This window comes from Anolis carolinensis, chromosome 1 (genome assembly GCF_035594765.1).
Source record: "Anolis carolinensis isolate JA03-04 chromosome 1, rAnoCar3.1.pri, whole genome shotgun sequence".
Taxonomy (NCBI): domain Eukaryota; kingdom Metazoa; phylum Chordata; class Lepidosauria; order Squamata; family Dactyloidae; genus Anolis; species Anolis carolinensis.
In genome coordinates, this window is record NC_085841.1 from 5,909,830 (window position 1) to 5,931,492 (window position 21,663).

At 42.2% G+C, this 21,663-nt stretch overlaps 1 protein-coding gene across 1 annotated transcript; it reads right to left on the reverse strand.

Moving 5' to 3' along the window:
• Positions 1 to 596: 596 nt before the first annotated feature.
• rp1l1 (RP1 like 1) lies at positions 597 to 20,522 on the reverse strand. Its single transcript, XM_008108669.3, has 3 exons — positions 19,245 to 20,522; positions 10,543 to 10,708; positions 597 to 8,637 (listed from the first exon to the last, which is right to left on the reverse strand). The coding sequence occupies exons 1-3, from the start codon at positions 19,869 to 19,871 to the stop codon at positions 1,625 to 1,627; spliced, it is 7,806 nt and encodes a 2,601-aa protein (XP_008106876.2). The 5' UTR covers positions 19,872 to 20,522; the 3' UTR covers positions 597 to 1,624.
• Positions 20,523 to 21,663: the final 1,141 nt, after the last annotated feature.

The following is a 21,663-nucleotide window of genomic DNA, read 5'->3' on the forward strand; positions in this document are numbered from 1 at the left end:
AGCATCATTATCTTCCTGCACCAATTGATCTACTCACATTTGTATGCTTTCGAACTGCTCGATTAGGGAAAGCTGGGGCTAACAATGAGAGCTCACCCCATCCCGCAGGTTTGAACCGCTGACCTTCTGCTCAGCGAGTTCTGCAGGAATTCCAGAATCCAAATTATATCCAAATTACACCCAAATTCAAAATTGTCCTCACCATTGGATGAGATAGTAACCCCTTTGGTTTCTGATGGTTCATGTACACAAACTTTGCTCCATGAACACAGTTATTTTAAAAAAATATTGTATAAAACTACCTTCAGGCTAGGTGTACATGAAGAATAGCTAATTTTGATGTATGGACTTGGGTCCCACCTTCAAAATATCTCCATGTATAAATGCAAACAAATCTGAAATCAAAAACACTTCTGTTCCAAAGTGTATCTGATATAGGAGACTCAACCTGTATTTTCTTTGGTATTTAGGTAGATTTCCTAATACCTGCTTTGTGTCACAAATTCAATCTGTCCCTTACTTCTTAGAAATCCTGCTAACACTAGTGTGAGTGACATGGACTGCCAGAAAGACAAATACTCCAGCTAGAAGAGATCCACTGGATCCTCAAATCAGTATAATTTATTCAATACATTTACTTTCACTGGGATTACCAGAAAGATTCAAATGTTAATCCTTGGTGCCCAGAACTGGATTTCAACAAAGAAAGTCACGTTATCCAACCAAAACATCTTGAAAATACCTCCCCGTTTGGGCATAAAAAGATTTAAAAGAAAGCAGGTCGATACATTGAAATATACCACATTAACAGCATAGTCCTAGGTATGTTTACTCAGAAGTTCCACCGCATTCGGTAGGACTTACTTCCTAGTTACTAGCATGGGTTGAGAAGTGCAAACCAGAATTAATGGAAATATTCCATTATTATGCCAGATCAGACTCTTTGTCCATATAATTCAATATACTGTAATCTGATCGGTAGCAGTTCTCCAGAGTCTCAACCAACATCTGCGTCCCAACCACGTCCTTCAGATCAATACAGATGAATGGAATAAATGCCACCCATCAGTGCTGTAGTTCCATTCTTCTCAGATGTAGATGGAGAAACACTGAAAATCCAGCCTTGGTGCAAATATATGTCAACATGCATCAATGCACCTCAGTGTTTTGAACATTCATTTAACATATTGAGATAAATGAAGGCTTGATGCTTGCTCTCGGACATTCGTTGTCATCTTGATGTGATCAAGTGATAGCTGGAATCAGCAAATAGGTCCTCCAGGTAAGACTGGGGTCCATGCCTCTTAGTTCCTTTATGGAGATGAGATTATATACACTGCTTGTAGCTATTCCCATGTCAGAAGATTTATAAGACGCAGGAACATCATGTGCAAAAGAACAAGAACGAGGAAACTCCTCCACTAAAGAAAGCAGAGATCTCTGCCACAGATGTCTTTACCCTCCAAAAAAAGAGGAGGAACACACTTCCTTGCACACATGGAAAATATATTGAGGTATTTTTTTCAAAATACCGCATTATGGTCCTCTCTATTGACAAAAAGAGTCTCATGTCATAGGAAGTGTAAGGAAACATCTTTCTCCCAAAGGTTCAATACATCTAATGCTAAAAGTCTAGGTCATCTTGATCAATGACCTCTGTGTTCTCGGACTTCTTTTTAGAGCCCTGGCTGTTGTTCTCTTCCTTTTCATCGGTTTTGGGTTCTTCTGCCTTCCCACCACTTCCAGGTGAGGATGCTCGATCTTCTTCGTCTTCTTCTTCCTCTTCTTCTTCGATGTCAGCATACATAGCTCCAGGCTTCTTCTCTGGGTTGCTTCCAGCCTCCTCATCTTTGTTGATTTCACCCTCTTCCTTACAGTCTTCTCCATCACTCCCATCCTCACTGCCTTTCTGGGATTGTTGTGAACAGTTCCCCATGGAGGAGATGGCCGAAGCTTTGCGGAGGTTCTTCACAGCTTCACTGGGTTCCTCACAATCCTCCGCTTCCTCCTCTTCTGCAGCTGTCGCAGGGTCTACTTCATCTCCATCAGTCTGCTCAGGTACGTTGCCATCTTCTCCCTCAGCTTCCTCTTCCTTCTCCCCAGCTTCATCCTCACCTTCCTTGTTTTCACCTTCTTCTACTGCTGCTGTTATGGAACAAGCTTCGCAGTCTTCTTCTGGCTTGGCGTCCTCCTCCTCCACCACTTCCGCTCCACCACCACCTTCAGTGTCTTCCTCAATTTCAGTCTCCTTTTCTGCAGCCTCTTCTTCCAAGCCTCCAGCATCATCAGCGTTTTCTGCATCTTCAGTTGGATCTTTTTGGCTCTCTCCTTCTCGTGCTTCTGGTTCTACTGCTGCACCATCTGCTTCATCTTCCACTTTGGGTTCTTCTTCCGTTTCTTCATCTTCCTTTTGTTCTTCGTCTATATCTTTCTCTTCTTCTTCATTTTTGTCTTCTTCTTCTTCCTGATTATTATCCTCGCCAGCCACTTCTTCTCCTCCCTCTTCTGCTTCCTCCTCCTCCTCTCCTTCCTTTCCTCCTTCTATTTCCTCTTTTTCTTCTTCCATTTCATCAAGAGTCACATCATCTCCCCCATCTTCTCCTTCTTCCCCTCCTTCCTTTTCTTGTTCTACTTCCTCTTCTCCCTCTTTCACAGATTTCTCCTCCTTTTCTTCCTTTGCTTCATCAGGAGCCACTTCTCCTCCTCCCTGTTCTTCATCTACTCCACCTTCCGTTTCTTCTTCTGCATCCCCTTCTCCTTCCTCTTTCACAGACTCTTCCTCCTTTTCTTCCTCCATTTCGACCTTCTCTTCTTCCTCCTCTTTCACAGACTTCTCCATTTCTTCTCCTGCTTCCACTTCCTCTGTCTCTGCTTCTTTCTCTTCCTTTTCTTCTTCCAGTTCCAGTTCTTCCCCCTTTGCTTCCTCTTCCTCTTTCACACTCACTTCCTCCTTTTCTTCTTCCTCAATTACATCTCCCTCTTCTACTTCTTTCCCTTCATTTTCTTCTTTCACAGGCTCCTCCTCTTCCTCTACTTTCGCATCCACTTCCTCCTCTTCCTCCTTCACATCTTCTGTCTCTTCTTCTTTCTCATCTCCCTCCTTTTTTTCTTCTTCTCCTGCAACTTCCCCTTCCTTTCCCTCGTCTCCATCTTCCTCTCCCACTTCTTTGGTTTCCTCTTCTGCTTCTTCATTTGTTGCTTCCCCTCCCTCAACTTCTTCACAGTTCTGATTTTCAAGTGTTTCATCAGGGAGAACTTCAGCTTCATCTTCGTTCACTTCTTGCTCTTCTTCCTCTTTCTCATCGGTTTCACCTGCTTCTTTTCCCTCATCAGGTTCTGTTTCCTGACCGACCTCAGGTTCATCGGTCTTCCCTTCAGCTTCTTCGCCCTGGTCTTCTTCAGGGATACTGTTCTCCACCATCTTCTCAGGAATGCTGCCTTTCTTCATCTTCAGGATCTGGTGGAGGTCAAAAGCCTTCACAACAGGTGCATTTGCTGCCACTGGTAGAACAACTGGGCCACGCAAGGCTCTGGCCTCTATTTTCTTCCTGATGCAGGCATCACATGGGCAATACTCCTCCTCACTAGGCAACTCGCTGTCATCATCTCTAATGGTACTAAAAATGAAGTCTTCACCCATCTCATAAGAGAACGTCTCTTGCGGGTTACTCTGGTTTGCATTCTGGTCATTGTAGAGGGACATTTTACGAATGCTCTGCAAGCGGCGGCGGCGGTTTTCCACCTGAAGGGTAGACTCACGCTGTAGTTCATCAGGAGGTCTTGGTACCATTCGGCCTGCCCTGCTTCTGATTTTCTTCAGTTCCTTCTCAATGCTCTTTTGTATCCTCCGATTCACTTCTTCCTTCAACTCGGAGATCATCACGTTCACCTCGTCAGTGTTGGGCAGGTTCCATTTCACCTTGAACTCATTCATGGCGTTGACGTAGTGAGTCATGAATTCCTTCTCAATCTTCTTCAAAAGTTTCAGCACCCAGATGGGATCAGGGTCAATGGACTTTTGTTGGACTATGGGGGAAACTTTAACTGGAGTTTGCAGGGGAATTATCTGGCTGCTGGGTTGAGCATCAGCTTCAGACTGCTTTTCTCCACCTATTTCAGGCTCTTCCTGCTCATTACCCTCCTTGGTACTTGGGTCATTGTGGCCTGGCTCTTCAATTAGTTCATGGTTGCTTGGCTCTTCAGTCACTTGGTCAACATTCTCTTGACTAGGGCTGTCTTCTGCTTCTTTAACAAGACTATCTTCTTGGGTTTCCACTTGGACAGTCTCTCCATCAGCATCCACTTCTCCACCCTCCACGTTTTCATCTTCTTGCTGGACATTTTCTTCCATTGCTTCCTCTTCAGATTCCACTTGGGCAGTCTCTCCATCGGCATCTGCTTCTCCATCCACTACATTTTCATCTTTTTGCTGGCTAGTTTCTTCCACTGCTTCCTCTTCAGCTTCCACTTGGACAGTCTCTTCATCAGCAGCTGCTTCTACACCCTCAACATTTTCATCTTCTTGCTGGCTGATTTCTTCCACTGTTTCTTCTTCAGCTTCCACTTGGACAGTCTCTTCATCAGCAGCTGCTTCTACACCCTCAACATTTTCATCTTCTTGCTGGCTGATTTCTTCCACTGTTTCTTCTTTAGCTTCCACTTGGACAGTCTCTTCATCAGCAGCTGCTTCTACACCCTCAACATTTTCATCTTCTTGCTGGCTGGTTTCTTCCACTGCTTCCTCTTCAGCTTCCACTTGGACGGTATCTCCATCAACATCCGCTTCTCCACCCTCTACATTTTCATCTTCTTGCTGGCCGGTTTCTTCCACTGTTTCTTCTTCAGCTTCCACCTGGACGGTATCTCCATCAACACCCACTTCTCCACCCTCTACATTTTCATCTTCTTGCTGGCCGGTTTCTTCCACTGTTTCTTCTTCAGCTTCCACTTGGACAGTATCTCCATCAGCATCTGCTTCCACACCCTCAACATTTTCATCTTCTTGCTGGCCAGTTTCTTCCACTGCTTCCTCTTCAGCTTCCACTTGAACAGTATCTCCATCAGCATCTGCTTCTCCACCCTCAACATTTTCATCTTCTTGCTGGCCAGGTTCTTCCACTGCTTTCTCTTCAGCTTCCACTTGGATGGTATCACCATCAGCATTTACTTCACCACACTCTACATTTTCATTTTCTTGTTGGTCACTTTCTTCCATTGCTCCCTCTTCAGCAATTTCTTTTTCACCTGCCTGTTCAATTTCACAGTCTTCTGTGGTTTCAGCTGCTTCCTCACCACCAACACATTCCACTTCTTCATCTCCTCCTTCTTTGTCATCCTCATTCCTAACTTCCAGTTCAGTGTTTTCTACATCTTCTTCGGCAGGTTTAGCTTCTTCTGTTTTCTCTTCTGACAAGGCATGATCCTGACCACCAGCCACGCTCCCTTCTCCTGAACCCCCATCACCACTACTCACATCAACCCCTGAAGAGGACATGGGGGTGAAATCGCCATCTTTTGAACAGTGGCCTTTGTAACCAGCTGACACTTTTGCTGGGCTCTCTTCTCCTATGCCATTACTTGGCCCCCCTTTTTCTGATGTGTGCCCAGTACACCAGAGAGCCTGGAAAATATTCAAGAGCTCTGTATATCTCGGCCTATTGAGACCTTTACTTGATTTGTTGGATGGGTCTAGCTCTTCATCAAGGAACTGAAGGCTTGCGAGGCAGGTGATCAAAATATTGGCTGAGTTGCTGAGCTTTCTCCCCATTGTTGGAGATACCTCTGGCAAACTATGAGCTCGGTCCATCTTTGCCTCTTGTTTTGATGCCAGCAGGGCTTTCATGATCTGGACAGAAGTCTGAACATTGCTGGGCAAGTCCTTTTTGTGGTTCTTTTGGCTGGTGAGGGCAGAGAGGTTGCACATGGCTTCTTCAGCTTCCATCTCTTCTACAACAGTTTCAGAAACCTTCTCTTCACTAAGATCCTCCTTTGGTTCTTCATTGACTGCCTCCTCTTCTGCTCCTTCAGCCATGGGTTCAACAGCATCTGCAGTGCTTTCAACTTCCTTGGTGTCCTCTTTCTTCTCCTCTGAGTCTCCCTCCAGCAATTCCTGGCTGGTCGAACAGCCCGTTATCTCTGCATCTAATTCTGCACCTTCTCCATCGTCTTGCATCTCACATTTCATCAGCAGAGTCTCAGATGGAATCTTTCGTAGCCATTCATGAACAACTTCTTCCAGAGAGGCATTGGGCAAAGAAGAAGGGATGATTTGGTCACCACCACAGGAAGCAGAAGTCTCCATTTCTGCCTCTTCTTGTAGCTTCACTTGGCATGACCCCTCCTCTGCATTCAAAGCTTCAGGAGGTTGTGAGGCAGTCGCTTCTTTCTCTTCCTTGTCTGCAATCAGTTCGGATTCTGTGCACGCACTGGTCCCTTTAGAGCTCTTCTTCAGGAGCAGAGTCCTACTTTTTCTGCTACTAGGCCTCCCTTTCGGGGGAGAGGGATAGCGCAAACTGTACATGGATTCAGAGGCTGAAACTTGGCTAGAACCTTCAATATCAGCATGGAGGCTGTTGGCTTTCTTTCGTCTTGGTTTGGAAGACATTGCTATGCTTGACTGTGAGCAAGCATCATCACTTCTCCTTGAAGCCTCCGTCTCTGCACATCTGCTCCTACCTTCAGAATGTGAAGAAACCTTTGAACTAGTGCTTCGAAGGTCATCACGACAGGGTTTTGTAATGTGGCCACATTTTGAGCAGGTGGATTCAGACACATCTCCCTTCGGTGAAGAGCCTTCTGGAGAGCCAATTTTAGGAATTCCATCTCCATTTTCCCCACCACAGTCTGAAAAGCTGGAACAATGAGATGGTACTTTGATGGAGCCTTCTATCTGATTCTCCTTCTGGCTGTTTCTGGAGGACTTGCTGTAGCACCTGGAAAGACTGCTCGTACTGCCTTCATTGTAAGCTGGAGGAGCTGCTGCCTCACTTAAGGATGACCCATGTGAGTGAGGACGACTCGAATCTTGGGATGCATGGCCAGAATCTCTTTTCTCCACTTCGTGTGAGCTTCTGGAATAATGAGAAGCCCTGCTATTGGACCTTGAATCTTCTGCCTGGAAAGAACTATTCGGTTTCTTCTTCTTCTTACTGGAGGTGGACCCTCTAGATGACGCAACGGACCTGTTGGATGCCACCTCCAGGTGATTTTGGCTTGGCTTGCTCTTCTTGGAAGTTCTGGAGGAAGCCGACGCAGCACTGCACAGGTGAACTTCATTGCTGTTCTTTCTTCTATGGTTTCCAGCACTAGATTCAGACCTTATGGACCTTGCTGTAGAAGACCTTCCGCACTCACTGGCATCATCTTTGACAGATGGGTTGGAGCCTGGATTTTCTGAAACAGAATATATTTCATTTATCTCTTCATCCTCCTTTTCAGCTTCATCCTCTGCTGCATCTTTCCTAGCACAAGAATCCATGGAGACAGAAGAAACTGGGTGGTCATTCTCTGAAACCTCATCCACATTTTCCTGTGCTCCGTCAAGTACACTGCCCTTTCCGGATTTGCTGTAGATGCTGTTCGGAGGGGATGAGCAGGCAACAACATCTTCTAGTTCTCCTCTTTCCTTGATGCTGCCAGACGAAATGGTCCTTGCCAAACTGCTGGATTTGTCACAGATTCTTATCTGGCTTTCTGCTGAACCTTGAGAGGATTTTGATCTGTTACTCCCTGGTCGGCCACCAGTGTTGATATTTTCTTGTCCCTCTGCTGCATCTTCCTCGTTTTGCTGATTGACTGAGTTGGCTATGCCATCCATTGCTTCTGGCGTTCCCCTTTGGCTTGTGTTGGACTCGCCGCAACCACCTTGACAGCAGCAATTTTTGACTGTACGGTATTCTACCATATTCTCTACAGTCTCTGAGTAATGAGAAGATTCTCTGACCACATGCTTGGAATATTCCTCTCCGCTGGATGAAGTACGGATGCTGTCCACAGAGGCCACCTTTTTGCGGACGATCCTCCGGTGGGACGAAGTGCTTGAGCATGACGAATGGGTGTACCAAGTGCTCTTCACCCCTGGCTCCTCTTTCTGAGAAATGTGCATGGGGTTCTTCCAGATATCGTAGTCCTTGCACAGCTTCCCACAATTACGGCAACGGACCTCGTCGAGCTCAGACTCATCAACATTGGACATGTAAGAATCAATATCGCAGGGATAGAGAAGGGAAGCATCATCCAGTTCTGAGCTGGCTTCTGGGTTCTCCGTGAGCTCCAATCCATTGTCGTTGCTGACACTCAGTTCTTCGCCAGGTATCTTATTCATGGACTTCTTGAGCTGCGTGGACCAATGCAGTGTCTCGTCATTGAGCAGACGGAAGCGTACTTTCATCTCGACAGACAAGCTGCCATCTTTATTCACATGAACCTTCTTCTCTATGTCGTCATTGATTAAAGAATGGGTCGGCTCCCCCGCTTTGGAGTGCGGACAGTTGCGTGGAAACGGAGCGCCGTTCTCCGGCGACGTCGTCAGGCCATTTGTGGAGGATTTTTCCGACGACAAGGAAAACCTCTGAGACCGATTGCTCAAGGATGACCGTGGGTGCATCACGCTCTTTTTGGCTTCCAGTCCGAAGTTCACTATAATGTCGTGAAGAATGAGAAAATGGAAAAAAATGAAATTACAAGAGTAAGTATTAAAGATATTAAATAGGACACAATAAGCGAAGGGGCATATCTCCATGACTAGGCACATGCTTTGAATGGTCAAGCATGTAGACCCAGTTCTGCATATGGAGTGTACTACATAAAATTTCTGTTGAATGGCACAATTGCACAAGGGAACTAAAGCAACCAAAAGCGTTACAAAAATGGACATAAATGAGAAATGGATCTAAATGTGCAATTCTTTCCCACAACCTTGAATACGGGCATTCTGTATCTTAAGAGATGAGTATAAGACACCAACAAGATTCCAGTCAAAGTACTTCTTGAATGGGCAATCAAGACTCCTTGGGTCCAGAGTTTGGGTACAGATAATTGATCTATTGTTCTGGATTTACAATTAGTCTGCATTGTGTTCCACTCTAGAACGGTGGCATACAAATGCAACCAATACACAAAGCAAGGTACTGTATATACTCTAGTATAAGCCTAGTTTTTCAGCCCTTTTTTTAAGACTGAAAAAGCCCCCCTCGGCTTATACTCAGGTGAGGGTCCTGGTTGGCTTATATTTGGTTCAGCTTATACGCGAGAATATATGGTAAGTTTATTATTTTTCTGTATGATTATTGGTATTATTACATTTATTATTTTTCTCTATTATTGTTGCTACTATTACATTTATTTTACTCTATTATTATTATTATTATTATTATTATTATTATTATTATTACATTTATTATTTCACTCTGATATTATTATTATTATTATTATTATTATTATTATTATTATTATTACATTTATTATTTCACACTGATCTTATTCTTATTATATTTATTATTTTACCCTATTTATTACTACATGGATTATTTTCCTGTATTTATTATTATTATTACGTGTATTATTTTACTCTATTATTATTAAAAGGATACACATTTACATTGAAGAAGATGAGAATAATGATTTAATCAGAGTTGGACAATCTTATCTTAAATTACAGCTTTATGTAAATATTCAAAAACATTTAACCTACTGATGCTTCAATTAATGTAATTTTATTGGTATCTGTTTTTATTTCTGAAATTTACCACTCTCGGCTTATACTAGAGTTCCAGTTTTTTGTGGTAAAATTAGGTGCCTCGGCTTATATTCGGGTCGACTTATACTCGAGTATATACGGTAGGTTATGAAAGTTGTTGCTCACAGTTGCTTGCAACACAAAAATTAAGATTTTTGACTGAGTCTGCTTATTAGTCTTAACAATCAGTAGAATAAGACTCACTGGATCAATAGAATATACTTAAAGGTTGACTCAGCAATCAACAGTTAATGTGCCTAACCTAATTGGAACTAAACAATGATATTCAGGGCTATTCCACGTTAACGAGCTAAGAGTGGATTTGGAGTCCCTTCACACTGAGCAGCTATAGCACAATGATTCCATTTTAACTGCTATGGTTACATCTGCATATACAGCTCTCTGGGAATCTCTAGGTTAGTCATGGGCAAACTCTGGCCCTCCAGGTGCTTTGGACTTCAACACCCACAATTCCTAACAGCCGGTAGGCTGTTAGGAATTGTGGGAGTTGAAGTCCAAAACACCTGGAGGGCCGAAGTTTGCTCATGCCTGCTCTAGGCCCTCCAGTGCACCTCTATGACAAAATTCTGCTAGACTTCATGTTGGACCTTCAAATGATTATAGAAATATTTTCTTTAGGAGTCTCTAGGTCTTCCAGTGCAACACTACGGTCAGCTTCTGGAAGATGTTGGCCATATCTGGAGATTCCTAGAGAAAACATAACAAATGTGAGCCCCACAAATCTGGAGGCCTGATTGTAGCTGCCATGGACAGCCTTGGAAAAGCTAGTGTACCACTAGTCTTACTTTCTTGGTTTTCACCATTGTTGTTGCTGCTGGATCGGGATGTCAGGCCGGGCAGTTTCTCCGAGGAGTGTTTCCTTGGGTTTTCCTTCACCATCGGCTTGAAAGGCTCCCGTCCAACACAGACCAGCACGTTCGGACAGTGCAACAGGGCTTGCATGCTGTCAATCTGGAGAAGAGAAGAACACATGAGCTATCATTCCAAACATTCAAAGTTTTCTAAGACTTTGAATGTGCAGCTTGCCAAAGTTTACCCAATGGGTTTCCATGACTATTAAGGTGGCCAGGATCCTATCTGTGGGTTGAGTAGGTTAATTTTCTACTTGTGGAACAATGCATCGGTTGTGCTGCCTAAACTTGGAAAGGAACACAAAGACTAGGTTGTTTTGAGTTTCAGGGCTGAAAGAAGCATTCTTTCCTGACATTTCACACACATCTATGGCAGGCATCCTCAGAGGTTGTGAGGTCTGTTAGAAACTAGACAAGTGAGGTTTATAGATCTGTGGAAAGTCCAGGCTGAGAGAAAGAACTTTTGTCTGAGGATGTGGTAAATGTTACAAAGGCATTTAATGGCCTTGCAGATTCAAAGCCTGGCTGTTTCTTGCCTGAGGGAACTCTTTGTTGGTAGGTGTTAGCTGGTCCTGATTATTTTTTTGTCTGGAATTCCCATTTTCTGAATATTGCTTTTTATTTACTGTCCTGATTTTAATACTGGTAGCCAGCTAAGTCCCAGCTAATTCTGCAAAAAGTTGGAAGGTATGGTTTACACAAGTGATGCCATTGTGTATATGCCTTCAGGTCACCTTAGTTTAAAGACCCCTGCCTTATAGTAATAGGTATTTATTGGAAGCCTCTTATTCAAGTCCAAAGATGTGCAGGACTTATATGTTTCATGATGTTCTGCAATGAGGCAATCCAGTATAACTCAGCCATTGCAAACAATGAATAGATTTGTTCTCAAAAGCTTTCATGGCCGGGATCACAGGGTTGTTGTATGTTTTCCGGGCTGTATGGCCATGTTCCAGAAGTATTCTCTCCTGACGTTTCACCCACATCTGTGGCAGGCATACTCAGAGGATGTGAGGTGGAGGATGCCTACCATAGATGTGGGCGAAACGTCAGGAGAGAATACTTCTGGGACATGGCCATACAGCCCGGAAAACATACAACAACCCAATGAATAGATGATGATGATGATGATGATGATGATGATTATTATTATTATTATTTGTACCCCACTTTTGTCTCAGGACTGGGCCTGAAATCGGCTCACAATCTTAAAAGCTATACAATTTCGAAACCTACAATGGATTCTACAACACTATTAATGTGCACACTAATTTCAGTACCACCAACAAATTAAAAAACCCCTCTATATATACATAATATATATGCAACTGCAGTTCTATGATGCACCCTGTTTTTAGAGATGTTTATTTTGAGGGGAAATGTAAGCATTAATTGAAGTAAACATTAATTGAAGTAAACATAAATTGACCTGGCTTCTTGCTATTGCCGCTCTTTGCCTCAAGATGGAGCTCTTGAGCCAGATAAAAACACAAATGGATAAAATGATGTTTTTAAGGGCTGATAGTTTTGGATTTCTGAAAAAAAATTGGACTATGGAATACATGTATTTGCAAACATGTACTTAATGTACACAATCTTAGTGATGGGACCAAATATGAAATTGATTCATGCTTCATATGTATATACTGGAGCATAAGCCTAATTTTTCAGCCCTTTTTTTAAGACTGAAAAAGCCCCCATCGGCTTATACTCGGGTGAGGGTCCTGGTTGGCTTATATTTGGGTCAGCTTATACTCGAGAATATATGGTACATCTATTATTTTTCTCTATTATGATGTTTATTATTTTTCTCTATTATTGTTGCTACTATTACATTTATTTTACTCTATTTTTATTATTATTATTGCATTTATTATTTTACTCATTTATTATTACTTGTATTATTTTCCTGTATTTATTATTATTATTATTATTACATGTATTATTTGACTCTATTATTAATAAAAGGATACATAAGCACATTTACATTGAAGAAGATGAGAATAATGATTTGATCAGAGTTGGACAGTCTTATATTAAATTTGAGCTTTATGTAAAGATTGAAAAACATTTAACCTATTGATGCCTCAATTAATGTAATTTTATTGGTATCTATTTTTATTTCTGAAATTTACCACCCTCGGCTTATACTGGAGTCAACGTTTTCCCAGTTTTTTTGTGGTAAAATATTGTTATTTATATTGTTATGTCCGGGCATGGCCCCATGTAAGCCACCCCGAGTCCCTTCGGGGAGATGGGGCGGGGTATAAGAATAAAGTTATTATTATTATTATAAAGTTATAAAATTAGGTGCCTCAGCTTATATTCGGGTCGGCTTATACTCGAGTATATACGGTACTTACTTTAAACACCTAGCCTGAAAGTTTTGTGCATGAAACAAGGTTTGCGTACAATGATCCACTGAAAAGCAAAAGGCCCACAACCTCTGAAGATGCCTGCCATAGATGTGGGTGAAATGTCAGGAGAGAGTGCTTCTGGAACATGGCCATACAGCCCGGAAAACCCACAGCAACCTAAAAAGCCCACTATCTCAGCTACCCATGGTGACTATTTTGAATTTCTGGATAAAAATATCCATTTTGTAGTCCTATCACAGGTCATGATGCACCTGCCAGTATATTTTGCTCCACCAAAGCCCTGAAGGAAATGCAGAAGATTATAACCGGAGGCTATAAAGACATTCATGGATAGGGATGCTTATTGGATTTGCAGATGACAACAAATGAGAAGGGAGTGCTAATACCACACAGGACAGGATCAGGTTCCAAAGTGATCTTGACAGATTAGAGAGCTGAATGGACAAAATTAACGAAATGCATTTCAACAAGGAGAAATGTAAAGGAGTACAAAATGAAATGGACAGAGATAAGATGGGAGACACCTGACTTGAAAACAGTCCATGCAAAAAGAATCTAGGTGTTCATCGCAAGCTGAATAGGAGCCAAGAGTGTGATGTGGCAGCTAAAATGACCAATACGATCCTAGGCTGCATCGATAGGAATATAGTGTTGAGATCAAGGAAATTATAGTCCCTCTCTCTTCTGATTTGGTCAGACCTCACTTGAAAGAAGTCCAGTGCTGGGCAGAACAATTTGTGGAGCTGTGGCCATGCATGGCCAGGGCTGGTTCGTAATTGAAGCCCTTGAAGCTGCCGCTTGGGGCGCAGCCCTTGTTGGGTGTTCTCGCAGCGGCAACAGCGGTGGCAGCGGCAGCGGCGGCGGCAGTGACCATTGGGTCACTCGCCGCAGAACAAGGAAGTCCTTGCTATTTTCGCGAAAATATCAAGGACTTCCGGGATTTCCGCAGCTGGAGAACGTGCTGCCGCCAGTAAGTTGGGGGGCGGGGCGGCCCTAGATTTGCTTACATAGTGAAAAAACCTAGGGTCGCTGCTGTGCATGGCAAATAGGAATGTGCATCCGCTTTGGATTTCAGTCAGAACTCTGACATCGCCTTAACTACTACCACTGCACAATGTTATGGAATCCTGGGAGCTGCAGTTTTTCAAAGTCTTTATCTTTCCTTGCCAAAAAGAGCTGGTGTCTCAGCAAAGAACACCTCTCATAACCCCATAACATTAATGCGGTGTCAAACTGCATCAGTTCTACAGTGTAGCTGTGGCCATGCATGGCAAGGGATCTGCATCTGCTCTGGATTTTAAAAATCCTCCCCAGACATCTCTCGGACCATTTTCCAATAGAGTTTTCATTAAATAAAGCTTTAAAAAATACAATTGGAGATTAAATACGAATTTACTAAAGCAAAGGAAGACATCCAAAAAAACAGGGCTGTCTTGAAAGAATATTTTGAACTAAACGACACTGAGAACGTCCCTTCTCATGTGATTTGGAATGCCAGCCAAACTGTCATGAACGGCCACTTAATTCAACAGCAAGCCCCCAAAAATAAAATAAATAATTTGGAAAGGTACAAAATAGAGGAAGAAATCAGAAACGGGGGGAAAATTAAAAATTAATCCTAACGATAAAAAAATTGAATCTGAGTTAGAAATTTTGAGAAACCAAAAACAACACATGGAATTGGAAGATATAGAAAAAAAACTAAGATTCGTTAAACAACAATACTTTCAGAACGCAAACAAACAGGGCAGATGGCTGGCTTGGAAAATCAGAAAAAGAAAACAATCTCAATTCATTACGGAAATAGTGTCGGGCAGCAAGAGCTTCACTGTAGAAAAATGGGAGGCTTCTCTCATGTCCACGCATGGGAAGCTAGGGCTGGTAGATAGGAGCTCACCCCGTCAGATTCAACCCTTCAATCTTCAGGTCAACAGTTCAGCCAGTACAAGGGTTTAACCCATTGTGCCGCCGCAATTTACATTTTCTAAATGTAAAAATTAGATCTTTAGGAAGACAGTCTTAATCCAACATGTTGTGTGCTTTCAAGTCCTATTCCTGGCAGTCTTATTCTTGGAAGCATTTGTTCAAAATTGCTATTGCTTTTCTCTATGAAAACTCCATTTGCCTAAGATCCACAACTGAGCTGGGATTTGGACCCAAGTCTTCCAGTTTTTGTCCAACACAGAAGCCATGCTGGGTCTCAAAAAGCTGCTATGCACTTCCAAGTTGACTCTAACTTAAGGCAATGCTATCTTTAAGTTGTTTGGTTTTTAACATTCAGAAGTTTGCCACTGTCTTCTGCTGAGGCCGAGAGAGTATGACTTACCAAATATAACCCACTGAGTTTCCAAAGTCAGCAGGAATTCAAGTGCATGGCATTCAAATCCAGGACTAAAAGTATTATACCACACTTTCAAAATACTTAGTCCTTCTAATTTATTATCTTCTTGTACAGAGGAAAGAGCATGCAATAAAGAAGGTTGAAACCACTTTATCTGACATGGCTCCATGCTATGGGGACCTGGGAGCTTTGTCGATGTGTGAGAGGGTTAATTGAGACACTTTCACCTCTCACACATCGACAAGGGTTATGGGCCCAGCATGCTTCCGCTGTGCAACTCTGCTATTTCTTCTCCCAGGCCCTTTCTCAGCCAATAGTCTTTAGCCTTCCCTGTCAATGAGTATTGATGCCTCACCAAACTACAATTTCCATGACTCCACAGCCTTGAGCCATGACTGTTCAAGTGGCGTCAAACTGCATTAAGTCTACAGTGTTGATGCAACTTTGGAGGAAACGTTGTGTGGGACGTTTCTGTTTTCCCTCTTCTGGAATAAGGGAAGCATTCCATGGCTATGAGCATATCATCATCATCATCATCTGATACACAACAAGGTTAGTCCACAGCAAACAAGATCACTCTGCTGGCTGTTGTATTGGATTACACGTCAGACACGTCCCAAGGTCTAGGACTATACGATGTAACGGCGAATAATGTATGCAGATCTGAGTAGGGTGGCCTTTTGCAGCTAACAAAAGGTAATTTTGTCAACACCGATTGTGTTTAACTGCAGGCCAAAGTCTTTAGGCACTGCACCCAGTGTGCTGATCATCACTGGGACCACCTTTCCTGGCTTGTGCCAGAGTCTTTGCAGTTCGATATTTAAATCCTCATATCGCATACACTTTTCCAGTTGTCTAAATCATGTTTTACTATGGTCACCATTTTAATTTTTATTATGTTAATGGGTAAAAATTTTATATTTGCGTTTGTATTTCTTTTGATGTGTTTTATTCTGCTTATTGTAATTATCCAAGCTTGGCCCCATGTATGCCGCCCCAAGTCCCTTCGGGGAGATGGAGGCAGGGTACAAAAATAAAGTTGTTATTATTATTATTATTATTATTATTATTATTATTATTATTATTATTATTATTGCTTCTTGTCAATTCTGCTGTAGCCTAGGATTGCAATATTGACGATCCATATTTTGATGATGATGATGATGATGATGATGATGATGATGATTATTATTATTATTATTATTATGACACAGCAAACAAGATAGATATGCTGGATTTCATATCACAAAATCACAAGTCGAACACTTCCCAAGTGTCTAGGACTGTGTGATGTATTTTCGGATGATGCGTGCAAATCCCAGCAGGATGGCCTTTTGCAGTTGGCAGATCGTAATTTTGTCAATGTCTATTGTTTCCAAATGCCGGCTGAGATTTTTTGGCACGGCACCCAGTGTGCCCATCACCACCGGGACCACCTATACTGGTTTCTGCCAGAGTCTTTGAAGTTCAATTTTGAGGTGACACAGCAAACAAGATAGATATGCTGGATTTCGTATTATTATTATTATTATTATTATTATTATTATTATTATTATTACTCAAGGTGGCTAACAACCACACACTATGATCAATTTAAATTAATTGATACTATGATCAATTAAATAGTATTATGTGGGTCAGATTAAAATATAATTAAAATATAACACTATGTAACAACATTTTAAATATTTTCTGTTCCTGGTTTGAAAATAATATTTCCTGCTTAGTTGTGCGGTCCTCACTTTGAAAGTAGTTGTTCTACTCCGGGAACTTCATTCTTGTGGCAGCCACAAACTAGGTTGAATTGGCTGAGACTCTATGAGATCTTCATTGAAAAACATGCTGCAGGTTGTCCCGCATAAACAGTTTTTGCAGTTTAATAAACTTTTTCCAAGTTTTTATGATAGAATCAGTTAGGAAGTGACATTTATAACCCAGGAATAAAAATCGAGTTATCTGTGTCCTTTCTAGGTATTTCTAGGTCCTCCATGCAATTCGACTGGGAATTAACTATTGAGTCATGCTGGAGGATCTAAGCAAGGAAGGTTGTGAGGTATGAAGAAAGTAAGCTTAGTTTCTCCATACCTCACAACCTCTGAGGATGCCTGCCATAGATGTGGGCGAAACGTCAGGAGAGAATACTTCTGGAACATGGCCAGACAGACCGGAAAACATACAACAACCCTGTGATCCCGGCCATGAAAGCCTTCGACAACACATAATCGTAATTACTTTGTTAATGGCGGATGCGCATGCGCAATGGCGAAAAACTTTACAGGACTCTCCCACCCTCATTTTTTGAGCCATCCTCAAAAATGTGGTAGAACTTGGAGAGCTAGCTCACCAAATTTCAGAACGTTTCTCTTATCCTCTGATTTTTGGCGAATTTTCATAGCTTATATAAGGAACCATTTTTTAATAATTGCAGAAATCTGTTCCTACTTTGAAAGTCTTATTTCCTGTTTCGTTGGGTTGTCTTTACTTTGAAAGTCTTCATTCTACTTGGGAAACTTTGTTTTTGTGGCCAAATTGGTGGACAGTGTTCCAGCAAACCGTAATGTGCTATCATAGCACCATGTCCCTTGCGCAAAGACAAAGTTCAGGCAGTGTCATAAAAGTTTTGCCATGTTTCTATGACAGAACCAATTCGGAAATGACATTTATCACCCAGGAACAGAAATCATAGTACACCATCAAAACACTCCTGACAGATGGCCATCAGCCTCTGAAAAAGGAAATCTGTTCCTGGTTTGAAAGTGTTATTTCCTGTTTCATTGGGTTTTCTGGAGCCGAGAGTGTGTGACCTGAATCCCAAGGGATTGATCCCAAAGAAGGATTTAGCTATATGTAACATGGCTGGGGTCCCTAGGGGGTCTAACTGTAACTGGTTTTTATTTTCTCATGAGCTTTCATCACCATCATCTCAAAATAATGTATTATGTGTACTGGATGATGGGTCTTTCTCATGAGAGACTTGGAATGAAGGCGGAATTGTTTTACCTATAAACAGATTATGTAGTTATTTACCTCAGACTTAATAACTTACATTGTATTGGGATCAACTCCTTTCTCTCTCTCTTAAAACACAATTTCTAGACCAGACATGGGCCAACTTGGGCCCTCCAGGTGTTTTGGACTTCAACTCCCATAGGAATTGTGAGTTGAAGTCCAAAACACCTGGAGAGCCCAAGTTCGCCCATATCTGGTCTAGACTATAAGAACTAGAGTTCACCTGTATATGATAATTTTTGGTCATCCAGATGTTTAGGACTTCAACTCCTGAAACCCTCAATGAACATAGTCAATAGTAGAATATGCTGGCTGGGAGACTGGTGGAGTCTCCTTCTCTGGAGGCTTTGAAGCAGAGGCTGGTTGGCCATCTGTTAGGAGTGCTTTGATTGTGTGTTCCTGCATGGCAGATGGGAATTGGACTAGATGGCCCTTGGGATCACTTCCACGATTCTATTAACAATCATGGATTATAGGAGTTTAAAGATGGGCTTAAAGCCAACCTTAAAAACTGTGGCATAGACACTGAGAGCTGGGAAGCCCTGGCCCTTGAGCGCTCTAATTGGAGGTCAGCTGTGACCAGCAGTGCTGCGGAGTTCGAAGAGGCACGAATGGAAGGCTTAAGGGAGAAACGTGCCAAGAGAAAGGCCCATCAAGCCAACCCTGACCAAGACCGCCTTTCACCTGGAAACCGATGTCCTCACTGCGGAAGGGAGAACATGCGGGTCAATAATAGGTCTCTTCAGCCATCCACGGACATACCCCCAAGGTGGAGGACAATCATCCTCAAACTACGAGGGATCGCCTAAGGATAGGAGTTGGAATCCAAAACATCTGGAGGACCAAAGGCTGAAGACCATTGAGCTAGATGGCTGGTCCAGCTCAACCTAGGAGGCATGAAGACTCACCTTCTTCCCATCCAATGTGAATAGCTTCTTCACGGTGAACTGCATAATATCTGAGATCTCATCCAGGAGGGCTTTGAGGCTCCGGGCATTCCTCCGGTTGAGGATAATGGGCCGTTGGGCAGTGATATCTCCATTCTTGACCAGAGTCACCTTCTTGGGTATCCTAGGGCTCTGTTGGGTGAAACCCATGGAGTGGTCGTCCTGCTTCGCATCCTGGGCTGCCTTCCTCAAAGCGCTGGTCTTCTGCGAACCTGTCCTCCGGTGGGCAGCCCCAATACTGATGGGCGTGACGTATTTCTTGTCCGAGCAGAGGTAGCAGCCGCCGTCTTCCAGCTGATCCAGTGTGCTGATGCAGTGAATGCCCCGTGGCGTCGTAATGGTCCGCACCCCAAAAGGCAAGGGCACCCGGTGGGAGAGGTCATCCATGAGGGCGTTGAAACTCTTGAAGCTGCGCTGGTTGATGGCCATCTTGACCCCTCCGAACTGAGGGTCCCCACTCTTGTAGAAGGTTATCTTCTTGGCCGGGGGCACCTGGGTGACGGCATTCGTCCGGGCCAAAGGGGGAAGGGGCTGGTCATAGTTGTAGGGGACGGAGGAAGAGAGGTAGTCAGCGGATGGATGGGTCATCCTGGATAACGCTTAGAGGTAACTGCAAGGCAAGGAGAAACATGACATGAATCCGACGGTGACAGTCATCATCAACATCATCCAAGCCCATATGAACCTGTTGCTTCAGTTGACTAATCTCACTTGATTTTAACCTAGGACAAGGATGGGCAAGCTTTTGCTCTTGGTGTGTCAAAATTCACCAAAAAAATCTAGCATGACTTGGGTAGTGTGTCACTTCGAAAGAAAAAACCATAATTTCATAATATATATATACAGTAGAGTCTCACTTATCCAACATAAACGGGCCGGCAGAACGTTGGATAAGCGAATATGTTGGATAATAAGGAGAGATTAAGGAGAAGCCTATTAAGCATCAAATTAGGTTATGATTTTACAAATTAAGCACCAAAACATCATGTTATGCAACAAATTTGACAGAAAAAGTAGTTCAATATGCAGTAATGCTACGCAGTAATTACTGTATTTACGAATTTAGCACCAAAATACCAAGATGTATTGAAAACATTGACTACAAAAATGCGTTGGATAATCCAGAACGTTGGATAAGCAAATGTTGGATAAGTGAGACTCTACTGTAGTTTAAATAACAAAAATATATAATTGTAATATATAACTGTATTTAATAAATCAAAAACTACTTACTACCATTATTTCCATGTACAACAATCTATGGTACCTCTTGCAGTTTCCACACTGATTTCTCTCTATTCTAGTTTCAATGTAGTCATGAATAATGAATAATAATATGATAGTAATAATATGATAATATATTACAATAATAATAGAATGATATACAGTAGAGTCTCACTTATCCAACACTCGCTTATCCAACATTCTAGATTATCCAACGCATTTTTGTAGTCAATGTTTTCAATACATCATGATATTTTGGTGCTAAATTTGTAAATACAATAATTACTACATAGCATTACAGCGTATTGAACTACTTTTTCTGTTAAATTTGTTGTATAACATGATGTTTTGGTGCTGAATTTGTAAAATCATAACCTAATTTAATAGGCTTTTCCTTAATCTCTCCTTATTATCCAACATATTTGCTTATCCAATGTTCTGCCGGCCTGTTTACGTTGGATAAGTGAGACTCTACTGTAATAATTATATATGGTAATGAAATTTCGGCCTAGGACAAAACAACAAAACTACACATTCCAGAAACACTAAACTTGGCAACACAACCCCTCATCCATGCCTCTACATTCATACAACAAAAAGAAAAGAAAAATAAAGTCCTAATTAGAGGGAGGGGAATAATTGTTTTTATTCCAATTGCTGCCAGTTAGAAGGCTAAGCTCCGCCCACTTGGTCTCCTAGCAACCCACTCATCCTGGGGACAGGCAGAGTTAGGCCTCACTTAGGCCTCTTCCACAGATTATCTTATTTTAACTGGATTATATGGCAGTGTAGACTCAAGGCCCTTCCACACAGCTTTATAACCCATTTATAATGGACTTAATGTCAGTGGAAAACTTTTACGCTTTACCTTAACTACCACCAATTCCTCAATACTTTATTTCCCATACCACCAGACTTCGCCACAGCAACGCGTGGCTGGGCACAGCTAGTGTGTGTGTGTGTGTGTGTGTGTGTGTGTGTGTATGTGTGTGTGTATATATATATATATATATATATATATATATATATATATATATATAAATGTAATGTGCATAATTCCCATGGACTAAACAACAAAACCACTGGACCAAATCGCATCAAATTTGGCTACAAAAGACATAGTCATCCAATCAATCTGCATGCGGCAGCGTGTCAG

What these genes read in the sequence shown, in the direction of transcription:
- rp1l1 (XM_008108669.3), bottom strand. Translation starts at nt 19,871, where the DNA reads ATGACCCATCCATCCGCTGACTACCTCTCTTCCTCCGTCCCCTACAAC. An exon ending in TCACATTGGATGGGAAGAAG is followed by an intron (nt 10,709 to 19,244) that starts GTGAGTCTTCAT and finishes TCTCTTCTCCAG; the next exon opens with ATTGACAGCATGCAAGCCCT. An exon ending in CAATGGTGAAAACCAAGAAA is followed by an intron (nt 8,638 to 10,542) that starts GTAAGACTAGTG and finishes ACGACATTATAG; the next exon opens with TGAACTTCGGACTGGAAGCC.